Below are 26,374 nucleotides of genomic sequence, written 5' to 3'. Positions count from 1 at the left end.
GGGCCTTGTCCAGTGAGGGATTTTTTAGGTATGGTGATAACCAGCGCATACTTTAGAGGGAAGAGGATGGTGTCAACAGGGCCCAAAGGACATGTGATAAGGCGAGATTTTGAGAAACATTTGGTGACCTCATCTGTAGTAACAAGGTCAAAAGAGGAAAGTATTGAATTTAGGTTTTAGACTGGGTATGTTAAGTGGGGTTGATCAGAGAGTGAGTTACAGGGAGAGATGGCGAGGATCAAAGTAGAGAGTTAAAGATAGAGAACAGCAGACGAGGGCTGGATGACAGGGTATTAATGTGAGTGACGTAATAGGTTTATTTGGCACTTGGCGGCATGGAGGCAGGAAATGTATTTTAGGAAGGCAGATTTATCTAGAGTGAAGCTTTGCAGGGTTGTGGTTTTCCGCCACAATTGTTCCAGTGCATGGCTATGTATCTTGAGATTTCTGGTGTCATCAGTCTGTCTATATTGTAATGATTGTGGCTTAATGCTGTGTGTAGCGAGAGGAGCAAGTGCATCCAGCAAGGATTGGGATGAACCATTGTAGATGGAATTGGCCAGGTCAGAGCATGGCAAGTTTGAGATATTATCATAGAGTGGGTCAGTAGCAGAACAGAGAAGAGATGGGTTAAAGTGGCAAATGTTTCTATGGGTAATCGTTTGTTGCTTTTGGAGATAGGTGATCGAAGACAAGGACACTGTGAAGGAGATGGTTTGTGATCAAAGAAAGAAAAAGGTAGGTTAATGAGGTTGAAAGTAGTTCAGGTATAGGAGAATACAAGATCAAGGGTGTTACCATTGGAGTGAGTGGAGGACTGTATAAGGTCAAAAGATGAGGTTCAGATGAGAAGTTGAGATGTAGCCAGACTATTAACATTAATGGGGATGTTAAAGTCACCAAGAATACTAGTGGATATTTCAGAGGAGAGAAAGTAGAGACAGCGTGGACCCAGTCCAGGAGGGATAGAGAGGGAGGTGTAGGAAGGATTTGAAAGGTGCACAGTGGAGATACAAGCAAACCAACTTCGTCCGTCCAGCGCAGGCCATCACTGGAGAGGACAGCAAGAGGGGCAGAGTCAGACTCTTGAAGTCAGGTTTCAGTATTGGCAAGTAGGTTAAGGCAATGGGGGACATAAACAGAGATACATTTGTTATAGACCTAGTGAGCATTCCAAATAGAATGGGCTGTTAGTGTTTAGAAGCAGAGAAATGGGGATTAAACTGAGTGGATCACAGCTGTTAGAGGTAGGAGGCTGCTAAGTGTGGGGGTGGCAGTGAAAGCAAGATGATAGTGGGATGTATATGAGCGTACATACCTCAATGTCCTGGTGCTTGGGTCAGCGCGTGGGTTAAGTATTTGCATGAGGTGATGAGTGCAATAGTAGAGAGGATGTAGGAGTGAGGGTGATATATGTAACTGTGAGGTGGAGAAGAAGGGTAAAGTAATAAGAACAGAGGATACCAATGTGCTGTTGTATATTTTTAGCATAGTTTATTGAGTACATACAATAGATGATTTGACATGCGCCTAAGGTAAAAAAAAGTTTTTGCGTGGATATATTTTAAAGAATCTGTTTCAAATATTACAGATATACTGTATTTATTGGCATATAACACTCACCTTTTTACCCTGAAAATGGAGAGTAAACTGTGCCTGCGTGTTATACGCAGGGGGCTGTGGAAAGTTTTTCTCTGAAACTTCCCTTTTAAAGTAAGGGTGCGTGTTATACGCCTGCGTGTGTTATACGCTGATAAATACGGTAAATATTTATTACAGGATAAATTTATGACACTGTTGCCCATTGACACCAGCTGGACTGTCCCTACTAGTAGACAGGGACATGGATGGAACTTTTCTTTGAGTCATTCAGCAGTCCACTATAATCTGATCTCTCCTGCTTTTTTAATCTATTTTACTGCTGGTGGTGAATTTGAAATACTAATTTGTAATATTTTTAAAAAAATTAATAAATAAATACTGTTTCTGAGTAATGTTTAGAATCATTTGGATTTTACATGCATAAATAGATCATCTGTGATTTCACATTAGTATTTGAAATTCATCCGAGCTCATAATTTCCCTAAAGAATATGTTTTAATGGCAGGTATATATATTACTACGTATTACATTCATTTTACGTTAACCTAATCTTCCTGTGAAGTGTACAGGAAATTAATGAAACTTGACAAAAAGTAATGAAGGTGACACATTTCTGGAAGAATATTAATTTCCTTTGCAAGCTGATGTAATTGAAGTAGTAGTTTTACAACTTATTATCCTCGCGACTCCACCCAATTGTTTAAGTTGGATGAATCAATTTTGTTACCTTTGAAGAAAATAGAAATACATACAAGTGGCCCAGCCTACCCAAAGGCGTTTTACTTGATCTTGACTTTGCCAGAGTAAATGAGGGTACATACTCTGTAAAACAATTTGGTCCCTGGTAGGTTTGTGTTCTTAGAATTCTTTATCCACCCCAGTCAATCTGAAAGCCAGGGATTCCCAACTTCAGACATTTTGGTCTTAATGCACTCTGATTTGGCAAACTCCTACTCATTTAGAATTATTCACAACACGGGGGTATATACATCAGAGCCAGAAAGATGTAAATCTTAATGAGAATGGTTACAATTGGAAAGAAACAACACTATAAAAAGCCCTGCTTCATCTTGCCGTATTGGATCAGAACATCAGAATAAAAACAGACCTAAAAAAACATTAAAATAAAATTGACCCAACACCTTTACAGCTTCCTGTAAATCTTAACTGAAAGACATTGTGTTTGATAAAGCTAACACAAACTGTTGCCATGTTTTTATCCACAATATACTTTATTCCCTTTTCCCCCCTACTTTGCATTTCAGAGATGCTGATCTCTGGCCTTCTTCAGACACTTCAATGTGTACATGCCCTTGCTTCAGCTGCATATCATTGCTCAGGACCTGTAATTGATAGTGACAAGGCTAGATCATACCTGTTCAATGTGTTTTGGCAGAACCACTTGTACTACCCACTGGAGTCGACTGACAGAGAGTGACATCTCAAGAGAACTGGGAGACAGGTGTTACCTCAAAACAGGTGTGTGCTAGAAGTAAGGTAAGTTTGTTAGTGTAGGTTTGTTGGTGCAGGAAAATTTAGCTTAGCTCAGGACTAAGCCTGAGCTGTGAATCTGGGTCATGTTTCAGTGAGTCAGGACTGGGTTACTTATCCTCCTCTGGTGCCTCCCCCTGGTCAAGAAGGTTGTAAAAACTAAAGGGTGGAGGTTAGAAGGAGCTGTTTGGAATATTTATGAGTGTCTCAGTTATTCCCCCAGTAAAGGGCTGACAAAGGGTAGCTTCACCTCATAAATAGGCATGAGCAGTTGGGTTGAAGATGGAGATATAGTGCCGTGGAGGCTGTTGCTGGCCCTCAAGGGTGCCCCTTAGTCTGGGGGGTGTGACCTTGGGTCGGGGCTCGGGTGCTAGAAGGATCATGCCACCACACATGGAGGAAGGCCTTCTTGGAGGCACGGGAGCAAGTGGAGGACAGTGTGAGTAGAGCAGCACTACTGGGGAACTACAAGGGGGGAGACTGCCATACAATGCCAGTTTTCCTTGAAGACAGCGCTGTGTCAAGTTTTCATCCCTTCCCGGGGAGATCTCCTGCAGAGTCAGCCGGGTGGGCTGGTGAAAAAGTTATTCTGAAGGACTGTGGAGGAAAGTTAACCTGGAGAGTAAAGCCCTGTACACACGATCGGTTTGTCTGATGAAAAAAGACTGATGGACCGTTTTCTTCGGACAAACCGATCGTGTGTGGGCCCCATGGGTTTGTTTTCCATAAATAAAAAAAAATAGAACATGTTTTTAAATTTTCCTATGGATAAAAAACGATAGAAAAAAACGATCGTCTGTGTGGAAGTCCATCGGTCAAAAATCCACGCATGCTCAGAATCAAGTCGACGCTTGCTCGGAAGCATTGAACTTCATTTTTCTCAGCACGTCGTAGTGTTTTACATCACCGCGTTGGACACGGTCGGATTTTTGAACGATGGTGTGTAGGCAAGACTGATAAAAGTCAGCTTCTTCGGATATCCAACGAAAAAATCCATCGGATTAGATTCCATCAGATATCCGATCGTGTGTACAGGGCTTTACTGAAAAGGGCAGCTACAGCCAGGTGGTGCTGGGATCAGTAGCCACAGGAGGGAGAGTGCAAGCTGCTCACCAAATACTGTTACACAACAAGGGGCTTTGAGTTCCTGCCTGCAAAAGGCCATTGCTAAATCTGACTGTGCCTGTCAGATCCATTACAGTTGGAGTCTGCAAGCAAGTAAAGTGCAGAAGGAGTGTCAAGGAGGGTGTATATAGACTGTGTATAGGAAGATGTCCCTGAAGATGTTGCTAGAGTGTTGTTACTGAAGTCCTATAATTTCCTATCCCCATCCAAGTTATTAGACCTCAATAAGCCACAAAAAAAGACAATCACGGACTGTTCTCTGTCACTATAGTGCATGTGAACATTAGTTAACGCATAAGTCAATGGTTCCCTATGATAGCCATCTTAACGGGTCTGACTTGTGTCGGTCCGACTTTGAAAATGGTTCCTGCACTACTTTAGTCCGACTTGGGCATGATTTCAGCCTATTGATTTGAATGAAAGTAGCATCCAAGTCGGATCATCGTCTTAACTGTTTCGACTTGTGGAATGCGACTTGTGCTCTTAGAATTTTGAGGGGGAACCCCAGGTCAAAATAAAAAAAAAAGAACAGCATGGGGTCCCCCCCACCAAAACCATAGCAGACCCTTTGGTCTGGTATGGATTTTGAGGGGAAACCGCATGCCAAAAAAAGGGCATGGGGTCCCAACCAAAATCCATACCAGACCCATATTCGAGCAGGCTTCTTGGCAGGTCAGGAAAGGGGGGGTAAGCGAGCACCCCCTCTCCTGCACCATACCAGATCACATGCCCTCATGGGGCTCTCCATGTTGGGGACAAGGACCTCTTCCTGACAACTGGGTGGTGGTTGTGGGAAGGGGGCTTATTGGAATCTGGAAGCCTCCTTTACCGAGGGGGCCCCCAGATCCCGCCCCCCCCATGTGAATGAGTATGGGGTACAAAGGGACATAACACTTTGTCTGGTCCTAACCTAAAGAAGAAAGACAATGAACACAGAGCAGGAGTCTGTAATGTACAATATAGTGTATATAGAGCAGGTGTCTATAATGTCAAATATAGGGTTAAATTCATATTTAATGTCCTTTTTAATAGTTTGTTTGTGCCAAGCTGGCTCAGTGAGGGCAATTCACATCACTACATTGCGGTGGTGTGGAGGCGGAGTGCGCTTGAAAAGAGTACTGTGTGCAGTTACTGCACGCCAAACGAAAGTACTTTATGAAATGTCACTATGTGCCATTAAAATAAATAACGTTTGTATAAAAAGAAAAGGTGAACAGTGTGCAGTGTGGCAATTGGTGCATCAACACTGCCTGCACCGCAATGCCCACCAGCCAATGTGTTGTAACAGAGCAGTTGGTGTGAATGGACCCTAAGGGCTGGTTCACAGCAACCATTGCATTGCATGTGCAGTGCGATCTACCTGAGCTCAGCCAGTGACGAAGCAGTTTGCAGTGTTGGTTTTTTTTTTTTTTGTAAACAAACTATATTGAAATGTCACATACAGTCAGTGGCGGCTGGTGAAGTTTTAGGATGGGGGGGGCGCAAGACCCGGCCCCTCCACGTTTGGTCCCTCCCACTTCTCATAAGCCACACCTCTTGTAGAATCTACCCACTTTGTCCCCTGTATTCCACTTGCTTCCACTTATAGTGTCAGGAGTATACAGCTCAGCATCACAGGACAGAGTATATAGCCCCAGCATCACAAATCATGGTATATAGCGCAGCCTTACAGATCGGCGCAAACAAACTAAAACATTACACTGTTAGTAATGAAGGACTCTAAATGGGCATGAGATTATCAGAGACTGCGGACATACTGCACGAGATTACCAAAGACTGCGGACATACTGCTCAAGATTACCAGAGACTGCGGACATACTGCAGGAGATTATCAGAGACTGCGGACAAATGGGCATGAGATTATCAGAGACTGCGGACATACTGCATGAAATTACCAGAGACTGCGGACATACTGCAGGAGATTACCAGACTGCAGACAAATGGGCATGAGATTATCAGAGACTGCGGACATACTGCACAAGATTACCAAAGACTGCGGACATAATGCACAAGATTACCAGAGACTGCGGACATACTGCACAAGATTACCAGAGACTGCGGACATACTGCACGAAATTACCAGAGACTGCGGACATACTGCACAAGATTACCAGACAGACTGCGGACATACTGCACAAGATTATCAGAGACTGCGGACATACTGCACGAGATTACCAGAGACTGCGGACATACTGCACGAAATTACCAGAGACTGCGGACATACTGCACAAAATTACCAGAGATTGCGGAGACATACTGCACAAGATTACCAGAGACTGCGGACATACTGCACGTGATTACCAAATACTGCGGACATACTGCACGAGATTACCAGAAACTGCGGACATACTGTACATGATTACTAGAGGCTGCGGTCATACTGCATTGGGGGGGGGATACGGGCGCTACTGTCGCCGAAAAATTATTAATAAGCTGGGGGAGGGGGCGGTATGCAATTGGATGCCTGCCGCTATTTTCATGAAGTAAAAAAACGTTTAACCTGCTGGTGCGGGAGGGGGGGTGTGCCGTTGATGCCGAACATTAAAAAATAAATAAATAAATGGTGGGTGGGGGAAGGGGGCCCGCCTAACGGCCGCTATTTTCTTTCACCGAACATGAAATATAAAATAAGCGGGGGGAGGTATGGTTTGCCACCTAACGGCCGATATTTTTGCCAAACTTTTTAATAAAAAAAAAGTTAATAAGCGGGGGGGGGAGGTGGGTGTGAAGGCGGCTTCTTCACCTGTAGATGAACGGATCACTTTCCCTAGGGACTGCAATCAAAATAGTCATATCATGCCTTCCTGGGCACCCCAAATGGAAAAGAGGAAAGGTGGTGGTGGCTGGAGAGAGGTTTGCCGCCTGACGGCCACTATTTTCGCAGATTTTTTTTATAAAAAAAAAAAAGTTAATAACTGGGTGGGGGGGAGGTGTTGCCGGCCGCTATTTTGGCCAACAATAAAAAAAAAGATTTTTTTAATAAAAAAAAAAAAGTCTAATACGTGGGGGTGGGGGGTAGCCGGCTTCTTTACCTGTAGAATGGATGAACGGCTCACGGTGGTGCATCCCTCTGAGCTGCCTGCCGAGTGCCGACGTCAATTCCTGATGTCATCACTAGCACAGCAATATACAGTGCACCCACCCGGCCACAGTGCACCCGCCCGGAAGCTGTGGCGCGATGGGCTACATCACAAAGGCATTTTTTGCCTGCCAATGTAGCGCCTCGGCTGCAATCTTGTGATTGCACAGACGTGGCGCTACTCATACTGCACTGCGCCCGGACACAGTGCACATAAGGACCTTTTTTAGCTTTTTTTTAAAAGGGACATGTTCCTCACCCTCCTCCCCACCTTTCTATTCCCTTTCCTCTTTTGTGGTATGTTTTTTGTCACTTTGTATCCGCTATACGCTTTACTTTTCCAGGCAACAATGGGTGTTGGTTTCCTATCATGATTATATATGGGAGGAGCCCAGGGAGTGTCGGGTGTTACTTATACCCCCATTGGGAGCCTTGTTCACACACTGGCTTTTCTCCTCACACAAGTACATCGTGTCTCAGAGCATGTATCTGTGCGATGTCATCCGGGAACTATCCCTGGGACTTCCTCTCTATCACCCAGACTGCACACCTCTTTGTTTTCCTTCACCCTTTCCCCTTTGGGGTATTGCATGATTGTCATGCGATTTTTTTTCAATTTTTTTTTCTCCTTATGTGATATATTATTCCCATCACTATGTATGTACTATGCTTTTCACTTTTTCCAGCAATAATGGGTGTTGGATTCCTGGTATTTGTCTACTTCATACAGTTTCATTCACCATTTTCCTTTTTACCCTACTATAGGGATCTCACACACTTTTATTTAATTCACATATCACTCACTTTTTTATTTTAATTTACTTTTTACAGCCCCAATTCGTTTTTTGCGATCACACATGTTCACCCATATATCACAGCCTGATGCATGACCGTCCTTTGGAGAGCTGCCTGTTGGGCTGTCTGCTGCCTAACATACCATCTCAGCTCCCAGAAAATATGTTCCCCATGTGGGCATACTCATGACCCTCAGTACCGTATCAATTGCACATGTAAGTATTATACAGGGTGGTTTACCCCTATTTCTTTTTACAATTATAATTTTTTTCCACACTTGTGACTATATTAGACCAACTAGAAATGCATAATATATCATTACAGAGATATCTTACACATTTACATGCTTTCTTCCTGTGAGGGACATCAAGTCATTAAACGCGTTGAGCCAGCAGATGTCGTGTTTAAATGGTATACTGTATCCTACCACAGCATTGTGGATTCTGTTTATGTATTATGTATTTGACTATATTCCAATCATGTGCTATCATATTTTGGGCTTTTCTATATGTATCATTTGCGATACATTTTTTGGATAATTTATGAATTCTGTATTTATGTATGAAATAAAGTTTTTCATTCCAAATTTTGTGGGAAGTTAATTATGTGTGTAGTATATACATTTTCTATTGAATATGGATTATTATGAGACAAATGTCCTACTTTTTTACACATATAGATATGTTAATTATAACGCCACAGAACATTTGACCCTCCGCGTACTGTGTTCAAAGTCCCGCTTCCTTGTTCTCCCTTGTATACTATAATAGGGATGGCGGTTCATCTGCTCATATTAAGTCCCATAGACCCCTCTTTTAGAAATTCAGTATATAGGGCAAACACTGCCTACAGCCTGTGTTACTGTAAACTCATCCTTCTTACCAATCACAGTGCAGTGCAGTGCATTAGGCCTCCAGCCCTGACTGCCTCAAATGTGCCGAGATTTGCACTGCGATCGATCCGCGTGCATGGCGGATGGAAGCATAACGAGTTGAAAATGGAAGCCCTATCAGCAGTGACAGTGAGCCGCTGGAGGGATCCGCTTTACAGGTAAGTCTTTTTTAATGTGCTAGTATGCAGGACATACTAGCACATTATGACATTAACCTACCTGGGAACCATTTTACTACCCCTTTTAGAAAAGGGATTAACCCCTGTGGGGGTATATGGATTATGTAATCTTCTGTTCTGCAATTTAAGAGGTCCAATACTCTGGGTGAGAGCACATCCAAAAGGTTGTAGTGTTAGTGGCAGTGTTTCACTGTGTGCCACACAGGAAGTTGTGGGAAGATTGCACTGGAGATGAAATGAGAACACATAGGGGTTGATGCACAGTCTATTTGCCTTCAGTAAGTCTACACCATAGACCAATTGATATATGTTATAAGTAACATTTGAACCACATTGATTGCACTTTATTCATTATGCACCATTAGTGATCTGTTACATATGACTGATCTAGTAAAATATATGTACAGTATATGTCAGTGGTAGCCCATCCATTAGGAGCGCTGGAGTGTTGCCCCCTCTATCTACGTCCGCCTTCTCCCCTACACTACCCACGGCCACTATTTTGACAGGACGATGCCACCCTCTATTCATGCGACCTGCCCCTTTCAGGACGCTGGGTGCGTGAATTACAGTGACGTGGGTCTTTTTTTGAAGCATCTAATTAGAGCCAGAGGCTCTTATAGGCTTCAAAATAGGGTTGGTTTGTGGCGCAGAGCATTGCACCAGGAGCCTACTCGAGTGTTACAACAGTGAATGAATAATCTCTAATAAAACACTAATCCTCAATCCGGCGCAAATCAGAAGCAGGTCTGAGACCCGTTTTCTGATTGTCCGAAAAGAGAAGAGTCTCAATTGGCTGCCAAGGAGGGAGAAAACAGAAGCCGCCCCAATGCCTGAGCAGGGGATGTGAAAGCCACCGCTGCTGCCGCAGAGCAGGGAAACCCACCATAGTGGGGGGTAAGTGCACAAGACTGGTACTGTTTGCCACCACCCCCAAAAAAATGTACCACCTGCCGCCACTGGTATATGTTTTATTCATACAGGCATTGAGAACTAATGTGATCTTAGTGATTTGTCACAGAGATCGCATGGTAAATGGCCAATCACAGTGGCCCTGTACCATGTGACCAATCACAGCTATAACAGTACCTCTCAATGGCTGCATAAATTCAGCTGACAACAGTCCAAAATGATTGATTATTTAGCCATCATGGCTGTATAAGCAATCATAGTGCAAAACAATCCTAATTACCTCTCTAGAGTGGTGCAGTTTCAACTATGGTAACGCTGCACTGCTATGGTAATAGGACATAAAAAGAAAGACACTAAGTCACTATGGTGACATCATACTGCTGTAGCAGTGATCATGTATAATAGCCGGCTGCTCTGAGATCACTTTATGTTAGTGTTGGGCAAACAGTTCGGCCCAAGCTGCACAGTGCATTCTGCCCCCTGATTGGGTAAACCTTTGCCCAATTAGGGCGCAGTAAAAGCTGGTTGTTAAGGAGAGGGTCTGGGAATCTGGCTGCGGTATCCTTAACCACCAATGAGTTATCAGCTGTCAACCGGCTTCCCAGCTGACAACTCAATAAAAAAAGGGGAACCCCAGGCCAACATTTAAAAAAAAATGTGGAGTCCCCCCCAAAATCCTGACCAGACCCTTATTAGAGCATGCAGCCGGGCAATTCAGGAAAGGGGGGATGGTCGAGCGCCCCCCCCCCCCCCCCGAACCATACCAGGCCACATATCCTCACCAAGTTGATGTGGACAAGGGTCTCATCCCCACAACCCTGGGCTGTGGTTGTGGGGGTTTGTGGGCGGGGGGCTTATCGCAATCTGGAAGCCCTTTTTAACAAGGGGGTCCCCAGGTCCCACTCCCCCTATGTGAATGAGTATGGGGTACTATTTACCCCTACCCATTCACCAAAAAAGTGTAAAACATTAACCACTTCAGCCCGTAAGGTTTTACCCCCTAATGACCAGCCCATTTTTTGTGATACGTCACTGTGTTATTTTGAAAGAAAATTGCGTGGTTGTGCGATGCTGTACCCTAATAAAATGTATGTCCTTTTTTCCCACAAATCTTTTGGTGGTATAAGCGTTTATCGATTGGTTTGCACAAAAGTTATTGCGTCTACAAGCAATGGGATCTTTTTATGGCATTTTTATTTATATATTTTTTTTTACTAGTAATGCCGGCGATTAGCGATTTTTAGTGGGACCAGGGATGGACTGGCCATTGGGACTACAGGGAGTTTCCCGGTGGGCCGATGGCTTAGTGGGCCGGCTTCAGTGACAGCGAACCACCGCCCCCCTCCGCTCCTCTGTCTCTCCCTCCCCGCAGTGTTCACCTGGGGGGGGACAGAGAAGCAGGGGGAGGACCAGAGGAGCAGGGGGGATGACAGAGGAGCATGTGGGATGACAGAGGAGCATAGGGGGACCATAAGGACCACGGGGGGACCAGAAGGAGCACGGGGGGATCAGAAGGAGCACAGGGGAGGGGACAGACAGCTGACTCAACAGCTATGGCCTGGGAGTTTCTCACTTCTGCCTAATCTTGTCCCATAAGGGGGGGGGCACAGAACTGATTCTTTGCCCGGGTGAAATAATGTCTAGCTTTCCCACTGGTACTGCCTAGAAAAGTACCAGTACCAGCCGTTTTACTAATAGAGTAGAATGGCTAGTGGCTAGTGAAGGGGGGAGAGGGGGCTTGGGTGGCCGGGGGGGGGGGGTGGGAGTTGTCCGGCTGCCACGGGAGAGACCTGTCAAAGTGGGCCAGTCTGGATAAAGTCCAGGGCCAAATTTTTGTCCCAGTCCAGCCCTGAGTGGGACTCCGACATTGCGGCGGACAAATCAAACACCTGACACTTTTATGGGGAGCATTGACATTATTACAGTGATCAGTGCTAAAAATATGCACTGTTACTGTACTAATGACACTGACAGGGAAGGGGTTAACATCAGGGGCGATCAAAGGGTTAAGTGTGTCCCTAGGGGGTGCTTGCTAATTGTGTGGAGACTGTTTACATAGGCAGACCGCCCTTCTGCCTCTCTGGGGAAGGATCGCAGGTTGCCGGCAGACATTAAGTCCGCCGAACCTGCTGATTGTCTCCCCCTCTGTCCAGTAAGCTAGGTCGGTTTAGCTTAAAGGAATATGGGCTTCTATAGGTGATGCTACACTGAGCTATATTCCCTGACCACTCGTATAGATGCAACCATTACAGTACATTGGCTTAGATACAATCGGCTGATTTGTGTAATACACAAGACTCAATGCCTGGTATAAATTCAGTCCAAAAAATGAAAAAGTGTCACCTATGTGGTATCACCATACTCAGGATGAGTAGCAGAATATGTTTTGGGTGTAATTTTAAAGTATGTCCATGCTGTGTGTGAGAAATATCAATTTAAATGAACGACTTTGTGTAAAAAATATAAATTTCCATTTTCTTTCTGCATTTTCCAAAAAACTTGTGACAAAAGAATGAAGTCTTAAAAAGACTTACCATGTCTCTTTTTCTAAATACCTCTGGGTGTTTGCTTTCCAAAATGTGGTCATCTTGTGGATGTTTGTCCTGGTGTTCAAGTGCCTCCAAAAATGTGATTGGTTGTCAGGAATTTATGCCCCTAGAAGGCTTGAAGGCGCTCAGTGGATTTAAGGTTCCTCTTCATGTGGCTAGGCTGTGAAAAAGTCTCACTCATGTGGTATCCCCATACTCTGGAGGAGTAACAGAATGTGTTTTGGGGTGTAATTCCAAGTATGCCTATGATGTGTGTTAGAAATATTTTACTAATTGAGAAATTTATGTAAAAAGTTGCATTTCCCAAAAACTTGTGGCTAAAAATTACATTTTCAAAACACTCACTATGTATTTCAGAAAATACTATTGAATGTTTGCTTTCCAATGTTTCCGCTGTTCTGGTGCTTCAGGGCCTCCATTTGATAGGTAGTCAGGAAATTAGATGTGTCATTTATGCTCCTTGAAAGCATAAAGGTGTTCCTTGTATTTTGGCCCCTTCTATGCATCTAGGCTGTGAAAAAGTCTCACACATGTGGTATTCCCAACTTTGTAAAAAACAAAAAAACAAAAAAAAAAAAAAACATTTTATTTATTTTCTTAATTTTCCATAAAATTGTGACAAAAAATTACAACTTCAAAAAACTCACCAGGCCTCTCAGTATGGACATTCTTATTTCCAAAAGGGGTCATTTGGGGGGGTATTTGTGCTGTCCTGGCATTTTAGGGCCTTAAAATAGGCAGTCAGTACTTTAGGACTGATTATGTTTCAAATATGTATACCATAGTTTGTAAACCCTGTAAGGCCCCTTTCACATGTATGGATCCCGTGAGCATCTGTACATGTCTCATCCGCTTGCTCAGCGGGGATCGCTCCATTGATCCCTGGTGAGCCGGACCGCACACTGTGCAGGGACCGCCCTGTCAGATCTCTGCTCTCCCCTATGGGGGGATCGGATGAACACGGCCGCCTGTCCATGTTCACCTGATCCGATCCGCAGACAGATGGAAAAATAGGATTTTCCTCCATCTGCGAAATTGGGCCATAGCAGGGACCGATGAGATCAGGTGTCAGCGGATGTTCACCCACTGACACCCGCTATTCCAAAAAAAAACTCTGGTACAGAGTTGCATGAGTAGTTGTTATTTAAAGTGTGAAGGTGCTGAAAGCTGAAAATTGGCATGGGCAGGAAGGGGGTCAGAGTATCTAGTGTTAAGGCGATTAAACACAGGCAAAAAATGAAAAAAAATGACAGCAGTTTGACAAAAAATGTCTTTCTTTTTAGGATTTCAGGAATCCAGTGTTAATTTGGTCTGGAGCTTGCACAGAGTAAACCATGTTCTTAGTGCAAAGGTCTTCATCATCTTTGCCTTTTCGTGTCAGTTACGTTGGACAGTGTGTCAGCAATGGCATTTCATTTTATAGTCAAGTAATATTTCTGTAACTTTCTCTTAAGAGGAACTCCACCAATTGGGATTTAGCTTGCATTGGTTTAAATAGTTTTCACTGGTGGAATCATTTTGTTGCAAACATTAAGGCTAGCAGTTTTTTTTCAGCCTGTGCTTACCGTAGTCCTTTACACAGTGGCTTGGGAAACCATGTTGAAAAAATAAAGGGTACACTATAAGTAGAGAATATCGATAAATATGTGGTAGTCTTTAGCGCTGGTCAAAGTGGAATTGAATGAGTGAAATACAAACGTGTATACAATATAATTGCTGCTGCAATCTAAAGTGAAAACAACTCACTGTGTATAGATATGAAAAAAGAGAGGTGATGAGCGCAAAAATAATACACTGAACAGTCTAGAGAGTGCTCAATAGAGCCTATAAAATAATTAAAGTGATTAAAGTGCTGAGCTTAGTGGTCAATAATCAAATACATGAATGACAAAAATCATATTAAAGTGCTTGGTGCAATCAACAATCAGGGATCCTACTAGATGATGAAAGTGCTAAATTGGCAGAAATTGCCTAATAAATACATATATAACACAATCGTTATAAGGTGCTAGTGCAATGGACAAATGAGGTTCCTAGTAAATGATGCCTAGGAAATCCAGTGAAGTATATGGATAAACAGTTCATATAAAGATGCAATTCATATAGATAAACAGTTCATATAATGATGCAATTCATTTGGCAGATAATCTTCCAACAGAACTTCCTGGTAGCTCACAGAGTGCTTACCTTAGTTCAAAAGGGTATTAGCTTAGAGCGGTGTGTGACTGGCCTCTCTGGATCAGCGTGGTGGCTGTTTGGACATCAGCTGAAAGTAGAGCTGGGCTTCACCAAGATGGTGGCTTCCAGACGGATCCGAGACAGCAGCAAGTCGAGCCAGGGAAAATAAGTAAATGGTCCAGATGGTGAAGTACGTTTTTAAATTTTATTGTAAAAAGTGCTTACATTGAAGCAAAAAGCAAAAAATATCATCCAGGGAGCTGGTATAGCTTCAAAACACGGACTTTTGTGCTCATCACCCCTCTTTTTTCAGAGAATATCGATAGCCAGGCCCAGATTTACTCCCTTTGCCGCCCCAAGGCCGGGTCCATCAATGCCCCCCCCCCACACACACACGTGATAGAAATGGGTTAAAAAAATACATTTAACTACATTAAACCCCCCCCGCCAAAAAAAAACTGAAAGTACTTGTGATTTTCATATTGTGTTATCGAAGACATACCTAGTGTATTTGTGCACTGTTTTTATACAATAATATCTGTAAATATATGCATTATACAGCATACCCAGCAAGGAATTAAATACCTTTGAGTCAAATATTCTGCTTGGCCCTGTAATCTCGTCCTGAAAGGGGCCCAGAGGCAGAGCAGTGGTGATGGGAGAATCATAGCTGCCTGGAAGATGTGGAGACAGATGAACACTGTACTGGATGTGAAGGTCCTCAGTCAAGAGGAGAGGACTGGGACGTCTCCAGTGCCAGTTTTCCTATAGGTTCACTCCAGGATTTCCTTCTTGCCCATGAGCAGGAAAAGTAAATGACCCCTCCCATTTGCCTGACCCCATGACGGAACATCGGGACTTGTTGATTGTAGTCGCTGGTCGGGACACCGGGTCGGAACATGGGGACTTGCTGCCGGTGTTCTGACAATGAGTGTCCCCCCAGCGGATAATGTTATGGTTCCCCTGTCGGATAGGTTCTGGGCTGGACTGCGCAGGCGCAGCACATGCACAATCGGAGCCGATGCTTAACAGCTGAGGCTGAACAGCTCTTCGTCAGCTGTAGACGGAGCATTCGAAATTAACACGGCGCTCGCTCCCGATGCTCGGGACCGCTCTATACAGCAAGGGGCGGATGCTTATCTCAAAGGGGAAGATATGGTTAGAAGAGGCACGATGGCCAGTGCTTTTATGATGGGCAGTGTTTTGTGAAAGGGGCCGCTTTTCTCAAATGCTCGGATCTCAATACAGCAAGGGGCGGATGCTTTTCTCAATACAGACCGGCTGGGACGACAGGATTTTTTCACCCCCCTGTTGCCACGGCACCGCCCCGGCACCCACTGCCGCCCCGAGGCCTGTCCTCAGTAGCCTTGTCAGGAATCCGTCCTTGTTTATAGCAATAATAAAACTGACCAAAATTTAGTCAGATTTTTTATTTTTTTATTTGGATGCATCTGTTTGAATCACTTTTAGAAACAGTAGTACTTTTCTCATATTTCAGTTGAATAAGCTTCTTCTGCTATGGGTTCTGCTGCCACAAATTTCCCTTTATTAAAGAGGACATGTACTATAGAAGATATTTTCCCAAAAGAAGGCAGGCAGAAAAAAGAAAAATTACTATTATTGACGATTTACTATGTCTTGTTCAGCTGTGCGTCTGTGCATGAAAGCGGCAAAGCAGGGTCTTGCTTCCTTATGTCAGAGCTGCCCCCAAATATCAAGAAAAGCAGGAGAGATCAAGGAACCACAGATGCATAACATGAATGAAGCAGAAGAAGCAGGGAGAGCTTCTTCAGCTACAGCTTTCTTTCCAGGAAGGAAAAAAGTAAGCAGCACTGTAGTGACATCACTAAATCTCACTCTAAATCTCGTTGGACTAACAGTCAGAGGCAGCAGTGCCTTAGATGATCTCATGTAGATAAAAAACAATGAGGAATGCAAGATGAAATATACATTTTCCAGTGTACTGCCAAGGAACAATTTCTAGATGTTTCCTTTAACATAGTAAAACTTCATTTAAATTCAGGTTCATTTTAAGTAGCACTTTCAGTGGCTGAGAGATGAACATATTGTGCTAACAATGTTCTCATGCCAAAAAATGACATTGGGCCGTCTGTCCTGTGGAACAGGCTCATTTCGAATTGCTGCTACTTCATTATCATTGGGCATGACACCATCTAAATTTATGAGTTCAACTAATTATACTTTTTTTCTACAAGTACTAGATTTTATTCTTGAGATTTTTGGGCTCTGTCCAGAACTTTTCATAGTATGTCATCAGTTTCCTGTTTGGACGCGGCTTCTGCGCTCAATTCATCCATTACGCAGATTCCATCCATATCTACAAATGCTTATGCATTTTTGATGAAACACTTCACCAGAAGATTAGACAGTACCTGACTGGATGTGTGTAGCCCTCAAGGCATATTAAAAGTGAACGGCTTTAATGACTTCAGCTAAACGGAACTCAAATAGCCATCATTATTTTCAGGATGGTGAATAATTGTCTGTTACTCTCATTGAACTGTACACCCTTAGGGGGGGGGGGCAATAGAGAAAATATTTTATTTACTTTTATTTCAGGTACGTATATAGCACTGTCAGTTTACGCAAAGCTTTACACATATATATTGTACTCTCCCATCCGTCCCTCATTAGATTTTTTTTGTTAAGATTATTGGGATACAGGTACACCCTGAGACTTCTATTCTTCTTAACAATGATAACAAGACAGTTAACCAATGATGTAGGAACAGTGAAAGAACCCGAAACTCCAATGAATTTTTTTTTTGGGGTAGAGTGAGAAAGTGACTTTCAGGCTGTTATTGCTTTCTTCCTAATGATTTAATAATTTCTCTACATTTCCTGCCTTGAATTCCTTTACTTCTTAAAACGGTTATATAAAAGGTGTCATCAGAACAGGAAGTATGGGAAAAACTCCTCATTGGACTCAGAGAGCAATAATAAGGGCCCAATCACATGGGGTCAGACATGAGTCTATCGGCTGTCTTTTACCGGTATGGAAATACAAAGCTGTTGCATGCATCACTGCATGGGCACAGCCTCTTTGTTCTAATATAACATGCAGGTCCAGGGAGCTGCACCCACCTGCATGTTATATTAGGACACAGCAGCTATGCCCATGCAACCACATGTCCCTGCGGAGATGAATGGGACATTGCCACAGGGACGCACGCAACAGCTGTGCATCCCCATGCCCATAAAAGCTGGCCCTGCCTCTTGTTAATGGACCCTAACTTGGTAGAGGTTCTAACCTCTCAATATTCTATTCAAACTGGAAAAAAAATTGCTGGCTTAAAATGACTCTAAAGCAAATATACACTCTATTTCCAAAAGTATAAGGGCAGCTGCCTTTACACGCACATGAACTTTAATGACATCCCAGTCTTCGTCCGTAGGTTGCAATATTGAGTTGGCCCACCCTTTGCAGCTATTACAGGTTCAACTCTTCTGGGAAGGCTGTCCAGAAGGTTTAGGAGTGTGTCTATGGGAATGTTCGACCATTCTTCCAGAAGCACATTGTGAGGTTAGGCAATGATGTGGACAAGAAGGCCTGGCTCACAGTCTCCACTTTAATTCATCCCAAAGGTTTTCTGTCGGGTTAAGGTCAGGAATCTGAGCAGGCCAGTCAAGTTCCTCCACCCCAAACTCGCTCATCCATGTCTTTATGGACTTTGCTTTGTGCACTGGTGACCAGTCATGTTGGACCAGGACGGGACCATCCCCAAACTGTTCCCACAAAGTTGGGAGCATGAAATTGTCCATATTGTCTTGGCATGCTGATGCCTTAAGAGTTCCCTTCAATGGAACTAAAGGGCCAAGCCCAACCCCTGAAAAACAATCCCACACATTATCCCCCCCCCCCCTCCACCAAAAACCAGTGCACAAAGCAAGACATGGATTGAATGAGTTTGGGGTGGAAGTACTTGACTTGCCTGCACGGATTCCTGACCTCAACCCGATAGAACACCTTTGGGATGAATTAGCAGAGACTGTGAGTCAGGCCTTATTGTAAGACATCAGTGCCTGACCTCTGGAAGAATGGTCAAACATTCCCATAGACACATTCCTAAACCTTGTGGACAGACTTCCTAGAATAGTTGAAGCTGTTATAGCTGCAAAGGGTGGGACAACTCAATGTTGAACCCTATGGACTAAGACTGGGATTCCATTAAAATTCATGTGCGTATAAAGGCAGGTGTCTCAATACTTTTGGTAATATAGTGTATGCTTTGTCCATACTCCACTTATCTTCTTGGAGTAAGGTAGGTAAGTCCTATGTAAGCTTCAACTTGCCCTAGCTGGAGCTCTCATAGGGTTGAGGACTCTTTCCACCCTCATGTGACAGCACTGAACCATTCATGAAGAACTAGAACTGTCACATGAGAGAAAGGAGAGTAAGGCACATGCTCTTACATACCCGGAAGTACTGTTTTCTTTCACGCATGGCAGCTGAATGGAGCATCATTGAAAAGTATGTGCTGCTGGGGAAGGTGGATTTTAAAGTAAATGTGTTGAATTACCCTGCATGGACGAAACACAGATTTGCTTTACAGCAACTCAGTCACCAGTTTTAAAAAACACACACCACAAGTTCATGTCCCTAAAGCCTCGTACACACGATAGGTTAACCAGAGGACAACGGTCTGAAGGTAAAATACCCGATCGCGTCAGAACGCGGTGATGTAAAACACAACGATGTGCTAAAAAAAAGGAAGTTCAATGCTTCCAAGCATGCGTCGACTTGATTATGCGCATGCATGGATTTTTAACCGATGGTCGTGCCTACTAACGATTGGTTTTGACCTATCGGTTAGGAATACATAGGTTAATTTTAAAGCAAGTTGGCTTTTTTTTAACCTATGGTTAAATAACCTATGGGGCCCACAAACGATCGGTTTTGACCAATGAAAACGGTTCTTCAGACCGTTGTCCTCTGGTTAACATATCGTGTGTACCATATAGGTGTCTTAGGGACATGAATTGAGGGAAAATCTCCTCAATTAAGTCACACAAATAAATAAAATGCCTTAAACTGCAACATTAAAGGAGTTGTAAAGGTTCATTTTTTATTTTCTAAATAGGTTCCTTTAAGCTAGTACATTGTTGGTTCACTTACCTTTTCCTTTGATTTCCCTTCTAAATGTTTTTTTTTCTTTGTTATCTTTGTCTGAATTTCTCACTTCCTGTTCCTCCTCAGTAAGCTGTTCTGGCTGACTAACCCCCAGCCAGAACGGCTCGGATGATGGTGTCAAGCTTACTAAGGAGGAACAGGAAGTGAGAAATTCAGACAAAGAAATAAAACATTTAGAAGGGAAATCGAAGGAAAAGGTAAGTGAACCAACAATGCACTAGCTTAAAGGAACCTATTTAGAAAATAAAAATTGAACCTTTACAACCCCTTTAACCCTAGCAATTAGATCAAACCCCATAAAACCATTATCCTAACACTAAACTCACTCTAAAAGGAATCCGAACGCTAAACTAACACCTCTGTAGCAGAATTCTTAAATGCATACTTTATCCTGTGGCAGGATTCTACTAGCTTCTGAGGTTCTTCTTGATTGGACTGTTGCATGCTATGTGTTGGGGGTAGTTCCAGAGTGTCCAGCTTTATCTGCAAATTTGAGCAGAGGTGATGCCCTCTCTAGAATGACAATGCAGGTCCAAGGCCACTGCAGTCTTGTCTTAGGTAGTCTAATCACCCTTCCCAGTTCTTTACTTGGACTTCCATCACCCCTCTAATGTTGGTTCGGTACGGTACGCTATTTTGAGTATTTCCATTATGAAAGCGGCCCATACAACCAAACCATATCGCACCATTCTGGGTCCTGCTTCAGATGTGGGGCCATAGAAAATGGTACGGTTCGGTTAGGACGGAGCTACAATACATTCCACTGATTGGCGGACACGCTAGATATTTTTTCTAAACCCTGTATGGCCCCTGACGGCCCGACTTGCAGTGGAAACGCTCACCTGAATAGCATGTACCATTCTAACCCTTCCAAACTGTACTGACCCGAATCGTTCCGCTCAGTGGAAACGAGGCATAAGTTGCAGAGATGAGGAGAAGGGAGGTTTTGACAAAACAGTACAGGCAGGGCTTTCACTATTTTTGTGCGATTAATGTACAGCAAAGGCACTCTTCTAGTCCCCAACTGGAAATTAGATACATTTCTGCCAGGGTAAACAGGCATTTTTATGTAATTGCACGGTCCAAGAAGGATAATAAGGAAATATACGTGTATTCCTTTTTTTTGTTTGTTTTGCCCAGACATGTATTTTAGATTCTCCTTAGCCTTGTACACAAAAATAAAGATGTTATACATTTAAAAAGAGATTTGATTAGAAATGGCACTGTGATATGATGTTATGCTTAATAAAACCATTTGTGATATTTCCTTCCAGGTCTCTCTCAGGACGCATTGTGGGCGGTGTATGGTGGTTTTTCACACTCATCATCATCTCATCTTATACAGCAAACTTAGCGGCCTTCTTGACAGTGGAGAGGATGGTATCACCCATCGAGAGTGCTGATGATTTGGCTAAACAAACCGAGATAACATATGGAACCTTAGATTCTGGGTCTACAAAAGAATTTTTTAAGGTTTGTTAAAATTATTACTAACTGATTATATTCTGCAGTAGATTTCAGTGCATGCCAGTGCAGCCAACAGAGTTAGGATCTTCCCTTATTTTGGAAGACTTCCAATCACTTTCTGTTGTGTCTATATGACAGAGAGTGAAAGGAAATCTCTGCATTGGGGACACAGCAATAAAAACATTTGCCTAGACCAAGGGTGTCAAACTCAATTTCATTGTGGGCCAGATCAGCATTATGATTGCCCTCAAAAGGGCTGGTTGTAGATGTAAGGTTAGATGTCCAGCGCACCCCCCCCCCCCCCTTAACTTCCTTAGCGGTATTCCAGATCTCCGTTCCCTGTGACGTTACAATGCACAGGGGCGGAGAACGGCGCCAAATTCAAAAAAGTAAATAAACACATTACATACAGTATACTGTAATCTTACAGTATGTAAAAAATACACACCCTCTTTGTATCAAACCCCCAAACATTATATACATATATATATATTTTAGCAGACACCCTAGGGAAAAAAAGTGGTGGTCATTGGAACTTTTTATCTCGCACAGTATTTGCGCAATCATTTTTCAAGCGCCTTTTTTAAAAAAAAAAAACGGTTTCATGAATTAAAAAATAACAAAACAGATTACAATTAGACCAATTTTTTTGGACTATATGAAAGATGATGTTACACCAAGTAAATAGATAACTAACTTGTCACGCTTTAAAATTGCGCACACTCAAGGAATGGCGCCAAACTTTGGTACTTAAAAATCTCCATAGGCAACGCTTTAATTTTTGTTACAGGTTACCAGTTTACATTTACAGAGGAGCTAGAATTGTTGCACATGCTCTAATGCACGTGGCAATACCTCACATGTGTGGTTTGAACAGCGTTTACATATGTGGGCAGGACTTACGCGTGTGTTCGCTTCTGAGCACGAGCTACCGAGGGCGTTTAAAAAAATATATATATCATTTTTTTATTTTACTTAATTTTATTTATTTTTTCACCTTTTTTTAAATATTTTTTTTGATCACTTTTATTCCTATTACAAGGAATGTAAACGTCCCTTGTAATAGGAATATATTGTGACAGATCCTCTTTATAGAGAGATGTGGGGTCAATAAGACCCCACATCTCTCCTCCAGGCTTGAAAGCATGAGATTGTGAACAAAATTCACCGATCTCATGCCTACAGCTGCGATTGCGGCTTTGTTTACATCCGTCGTGCCCGGGCCTCCGACGGTCATAGAGATCTTTATCGTCATCCTCTGCCAGCTGATTTGTTCTCCGGGGCCCCCGATGGCCTATAAGAACGATCAAGCGGCGGAACTGCCACTATGATTGTTCTTATGGTGCGCGTAATCGCCGGCTAAAAAGAAGGATATCTGAATGATGCCTGTAGCTGCACCCATCATTGAGATATCCCCTCCACAATACCAGGACGTCATATGACGGTGTGGCATTGAGGGGGTTAAACAAGTTTCAAACATGAATTTAAAAGCTGTAGTAAGATGTGCTGATAATTGACGTTTTAAAGCAACCTTTTGTGTTTATTTTTTTCTGCATTTCCACAACCCATCAGAAAACATTTATATGTCTTCCTCCTCATCATTAAACTACACATATCAAGCTTTGCATACAGTTTATGCACCATAAGTACGACACAAAATAACCATTTTCACAGCTTGTCTTGTGCTATCAAAATATCAAAAGACTTTTTACCTAATTTGTAATTCCATTTTTTTCTTTTACTTCGCTGTAAGCAGTTGTGTACGGAAGCGCCTCTTCAGATATTATGCGATGAAAGCATTTTAACGAGACTTTAAATTTCTCAAATAGCTGTTCACTACTTACCGTCCTAAAAGCTTTTTTGATAGCATCAACGGTCACAAAATGTATATATCTTGTCAATGGTTTTTAAATGGTTGCCAAGTCTGCTTCTTTCTTCTTTTGTATTCCTAGAGATCTAAAATAGCTGTGTTTGAAAAAATGTGGACTTACATGCGTTCAGCGGAACCCTCGGTTTTTGTTAAGACCACTGAGGAAGGGATGAACAGAGTGAGAAAGTCTAAAGGCAAATATGCATATCTCTTGGAGTCCACGATGAACGAGTATATAGAACAGAGAAAACCCTGTGACACCATGAAGGTGGGAGGTAACTTGGATTCCAAGGGCTATGGCATTGCCACCCCAAAGGGGTCAGCTCTGAGGTATGTAGCTGAGCATTGCTTTATTGTACATTTATTTTGCTATTTGGCTGTAGACCCTGGGAGTACATGGAAGTCAATACGTATCCCCTCATTGGACTGTCCATCTCTTTTGTATACTCATCCATCTGCTTGTGTCATTCCATTCAACAATGTATTATTCTGAAATAAAATAAAGATACAACTAGTTATCATATGTAAATTTCAAAGGCTGGAGGTCCTGAACTGTGAGAAAGACGCAAAAAGTAAGGTTCCCTGCGTATTATCTTTTTTTCTTTACTGACCCACTACGTCTTGTTCTGCACTGCGTATTTGTGTAGAGGTTGCCATGTTTGTAGAGGCACGGCTTTACTTTGTCATGTAAAACCTGTTTCCCCAATAAGTGGTGATCTAATGACTGGTGGGATCATTTAAACAAATCAGGGTAGGTACAGGACTAGCAAATCCACAGAATTCATAAAGAATAAGCATTCATGCATTGCTGATCTTCTTCTACAAGGAGAAAAGTGAACAATATATTAGTGGCATAATCAAATTTAATTTCATATCTCCTAAAACAAACCATTATGCCTCGTACACACGATCAGTTTTGCCGACAAGAAAAGTGTGATGTGAGCTTTTTGTCAGAACTGTGAGATTTCCTGCCAAGAAAAGATTAAGAGCAGGATCTAAATTCTCGTGAAAATTTTGTTTTTATCGGAAATCGCTGTCATCTGTATGATAACTGCGCTAAACCAGAAATGTACACATAAATGTACAGATCTTGTGATAATATGAAAAATACAATAGACGTGTGCCCAAGTGTATATCAAAAATACAGGCCAAAGAGCAGTGGCCTATTAAAGGTTAAGTGACTGTATACTGAACACTTGAGCTCCAGATCCCTGGATGCCCAAGTCTATAAGTGAAAAATATATAAACAAATAAATAACAGTAACAGTGTGTCACAATTATCGATCTATCACCAAATTTGGCAATAAGTGATTTACACAAGAAACGGAAGTTGTGACATAAACAATAGTTATTGTGAATAGTCCAAGAAAAAAAGGAAGTCCATAATATGACTGTTGGAAACACCCGTGCAGATTTTAAACCATGCGATTATCCGTGGGATAAATTATCCAAAAGTGAATCCACCACCAATGATCGTAAGCCGCTTACCAGATTATAAGGTCCCTACGGACCAAGCCCAGCATATAGCTCCTCAGTAAATGATGTTGGTATCCAGATGTAAGCAGACTCCACAATGGTATTCACATAAGCCAAATAAAGAAAAAAGGAAATGCTTCCATAGCATAAAACCAAATGTGACTTTATTAAAATAAATGTGGCAGATATTTCACTCACATTTCAGAAGATTCAATAAAACATTTCTGCCATGCAGCTCCGGCCGGACGCTTACAGGCAACAGGACTGCTCGTGGAGAGTAGACGGTTGAGAGGGGATGACACAGGAATGCCGCTCGCTCCAACCGACGCGTTTCATGAAAGAATCACTTTGACTAAGTGATTCTTTCACGAAACGCGTCGGGTGCAGTCCTGTGGATTCTGAGGATCAGTTCCAAAGATAGGCACAGGGATACGCAGGCTGAACAGCAGTTCCGCCTGCGTATCCCTTTTGAGGATTTGGCCCATTGTTTTTCCTGACGAGATTCTTGGCACACACAGGACATTCAAAAGTACCCCCGTTCTTTTGAATGGCACGAACGCGGTGACGTCATCGACTACAACGAGCATGCGCTTGTCACATTCGATGCCATCGCCACCATCTTGCTTCAACCTACCTATGCCTTGGAAGCTACTGTGCATGCGTCAAAGTCATTTCGAGCATGCACAGGTTTTCATGGAGAGGTAATTATACACATGCTCGGGTTTCTCGGCAGGAAAACACTGCCGAGAATCTCACGACGAGAAAATAAAGAACAGGTTCTCTATTTTTCTTGTCTAGATTCTGGGCAGTTTTCTTGACGAGAAACCTCAAAGCCTCGTACACACGCACGGTTTGCTCTGCCAGTGGTTCTCAAACAGGTGTATCGTAGGCATATAATACACCTCCCGGCGCCTGAATAGACAGACTTTACAAAAAACTGAATGTCAGAAAAACAAATGACAGGTAGCTATACAGATAAATGACTGTGGACCACAGTCAAACATCAAATGAAAGCAGCTGTTTAAATAAATAACAAATATAAAAAATGGTAAAAAGACTATAAAAGCACATCAAAATGTCCAAATAGTTAAAACTACAAACAGCGCTGGTAGTGAAAGTTCAGTGTAGTTCCCAAAAGAGACACCACCTCTACACTTAGTGCAGCATCAATGATAAAGTGTATCAATATATTAAGAGGGAAAAGTCGGTTGATAGCAGGGTTTGAAAACGAACAGATAGCAAGCACCTTCCACCTGGATTTTCAGAAACACCGCGTGGGACAAAAAGATCCCCCTCTGGGGTACGCACTCACCGGAAAGCGCTATAAGCAAGGCGATGTATGAATATCCACAGACTGATACTACTCTTCATAACAAAAGGCAATCAAGATCATCTGCTGTGAGTCTCCAAATTAGACACAAAACACAGAAAAAGGCATATAGCGTAATTCCGTTTAATGAATAAAAAAAAGTCCCCACAGCAAACATTCCCTTCAGTTTATGCACGTACATTCAATATAAATCAATAGCGCATATAGTCACCATCTCCAGCAAAGGAGGAGAGTCGTGTTGACCGGGTGTGTTCCACTGGAAACAGCGTTTCCTAGT

General features: G+C 42.7%; 1 protein-coding gene across 4 annotated transcripts in view; it reads left to right on the top strand.

Moving 5' to 3' along the window:
* Positions 1-26,374, top strand: part of GRIA1 (glutamate ionotropic receptor AMPA type subunit 1) — a 445,232-nt gene that overhangs the window by 374,637 nt on the left and 44,221 nt on the right. For all 4 annotated transcript variants that reach the window (XM_040345114.1, XM_040345115.1, XM_040345112.1 and 1 more), the window contains exons 12-13: positions 21,229-21,427; positions 23,374-23,621. In XM_040345114.1, coding sequence (XP_040201048.1) covers positions 21,229-21,427; positions 23,374-23,621 — 447 coding nt within the window. The remainder of the gene's footprint in view (positions 1-21,228; positions 21,428-23,373; positions 23,622-26,374) is intronic.

The sequence above is a fragment of the Rana temporaria genome, chromosome 3 (genome assembly GCF_905171775.1).
Source record: "Rana temporaria chromosome 3, aRanTem1.1, whole genome shotgun sequence".
Lineage (NCBI taxonomy): Eukaryota > Metazoa > Chordata > Amphibia > Anura > Ranidae > Rana > Rana temporaria.
This window is presented reverse-complemented; position numbering and strand designations above follow the sequence as displayed.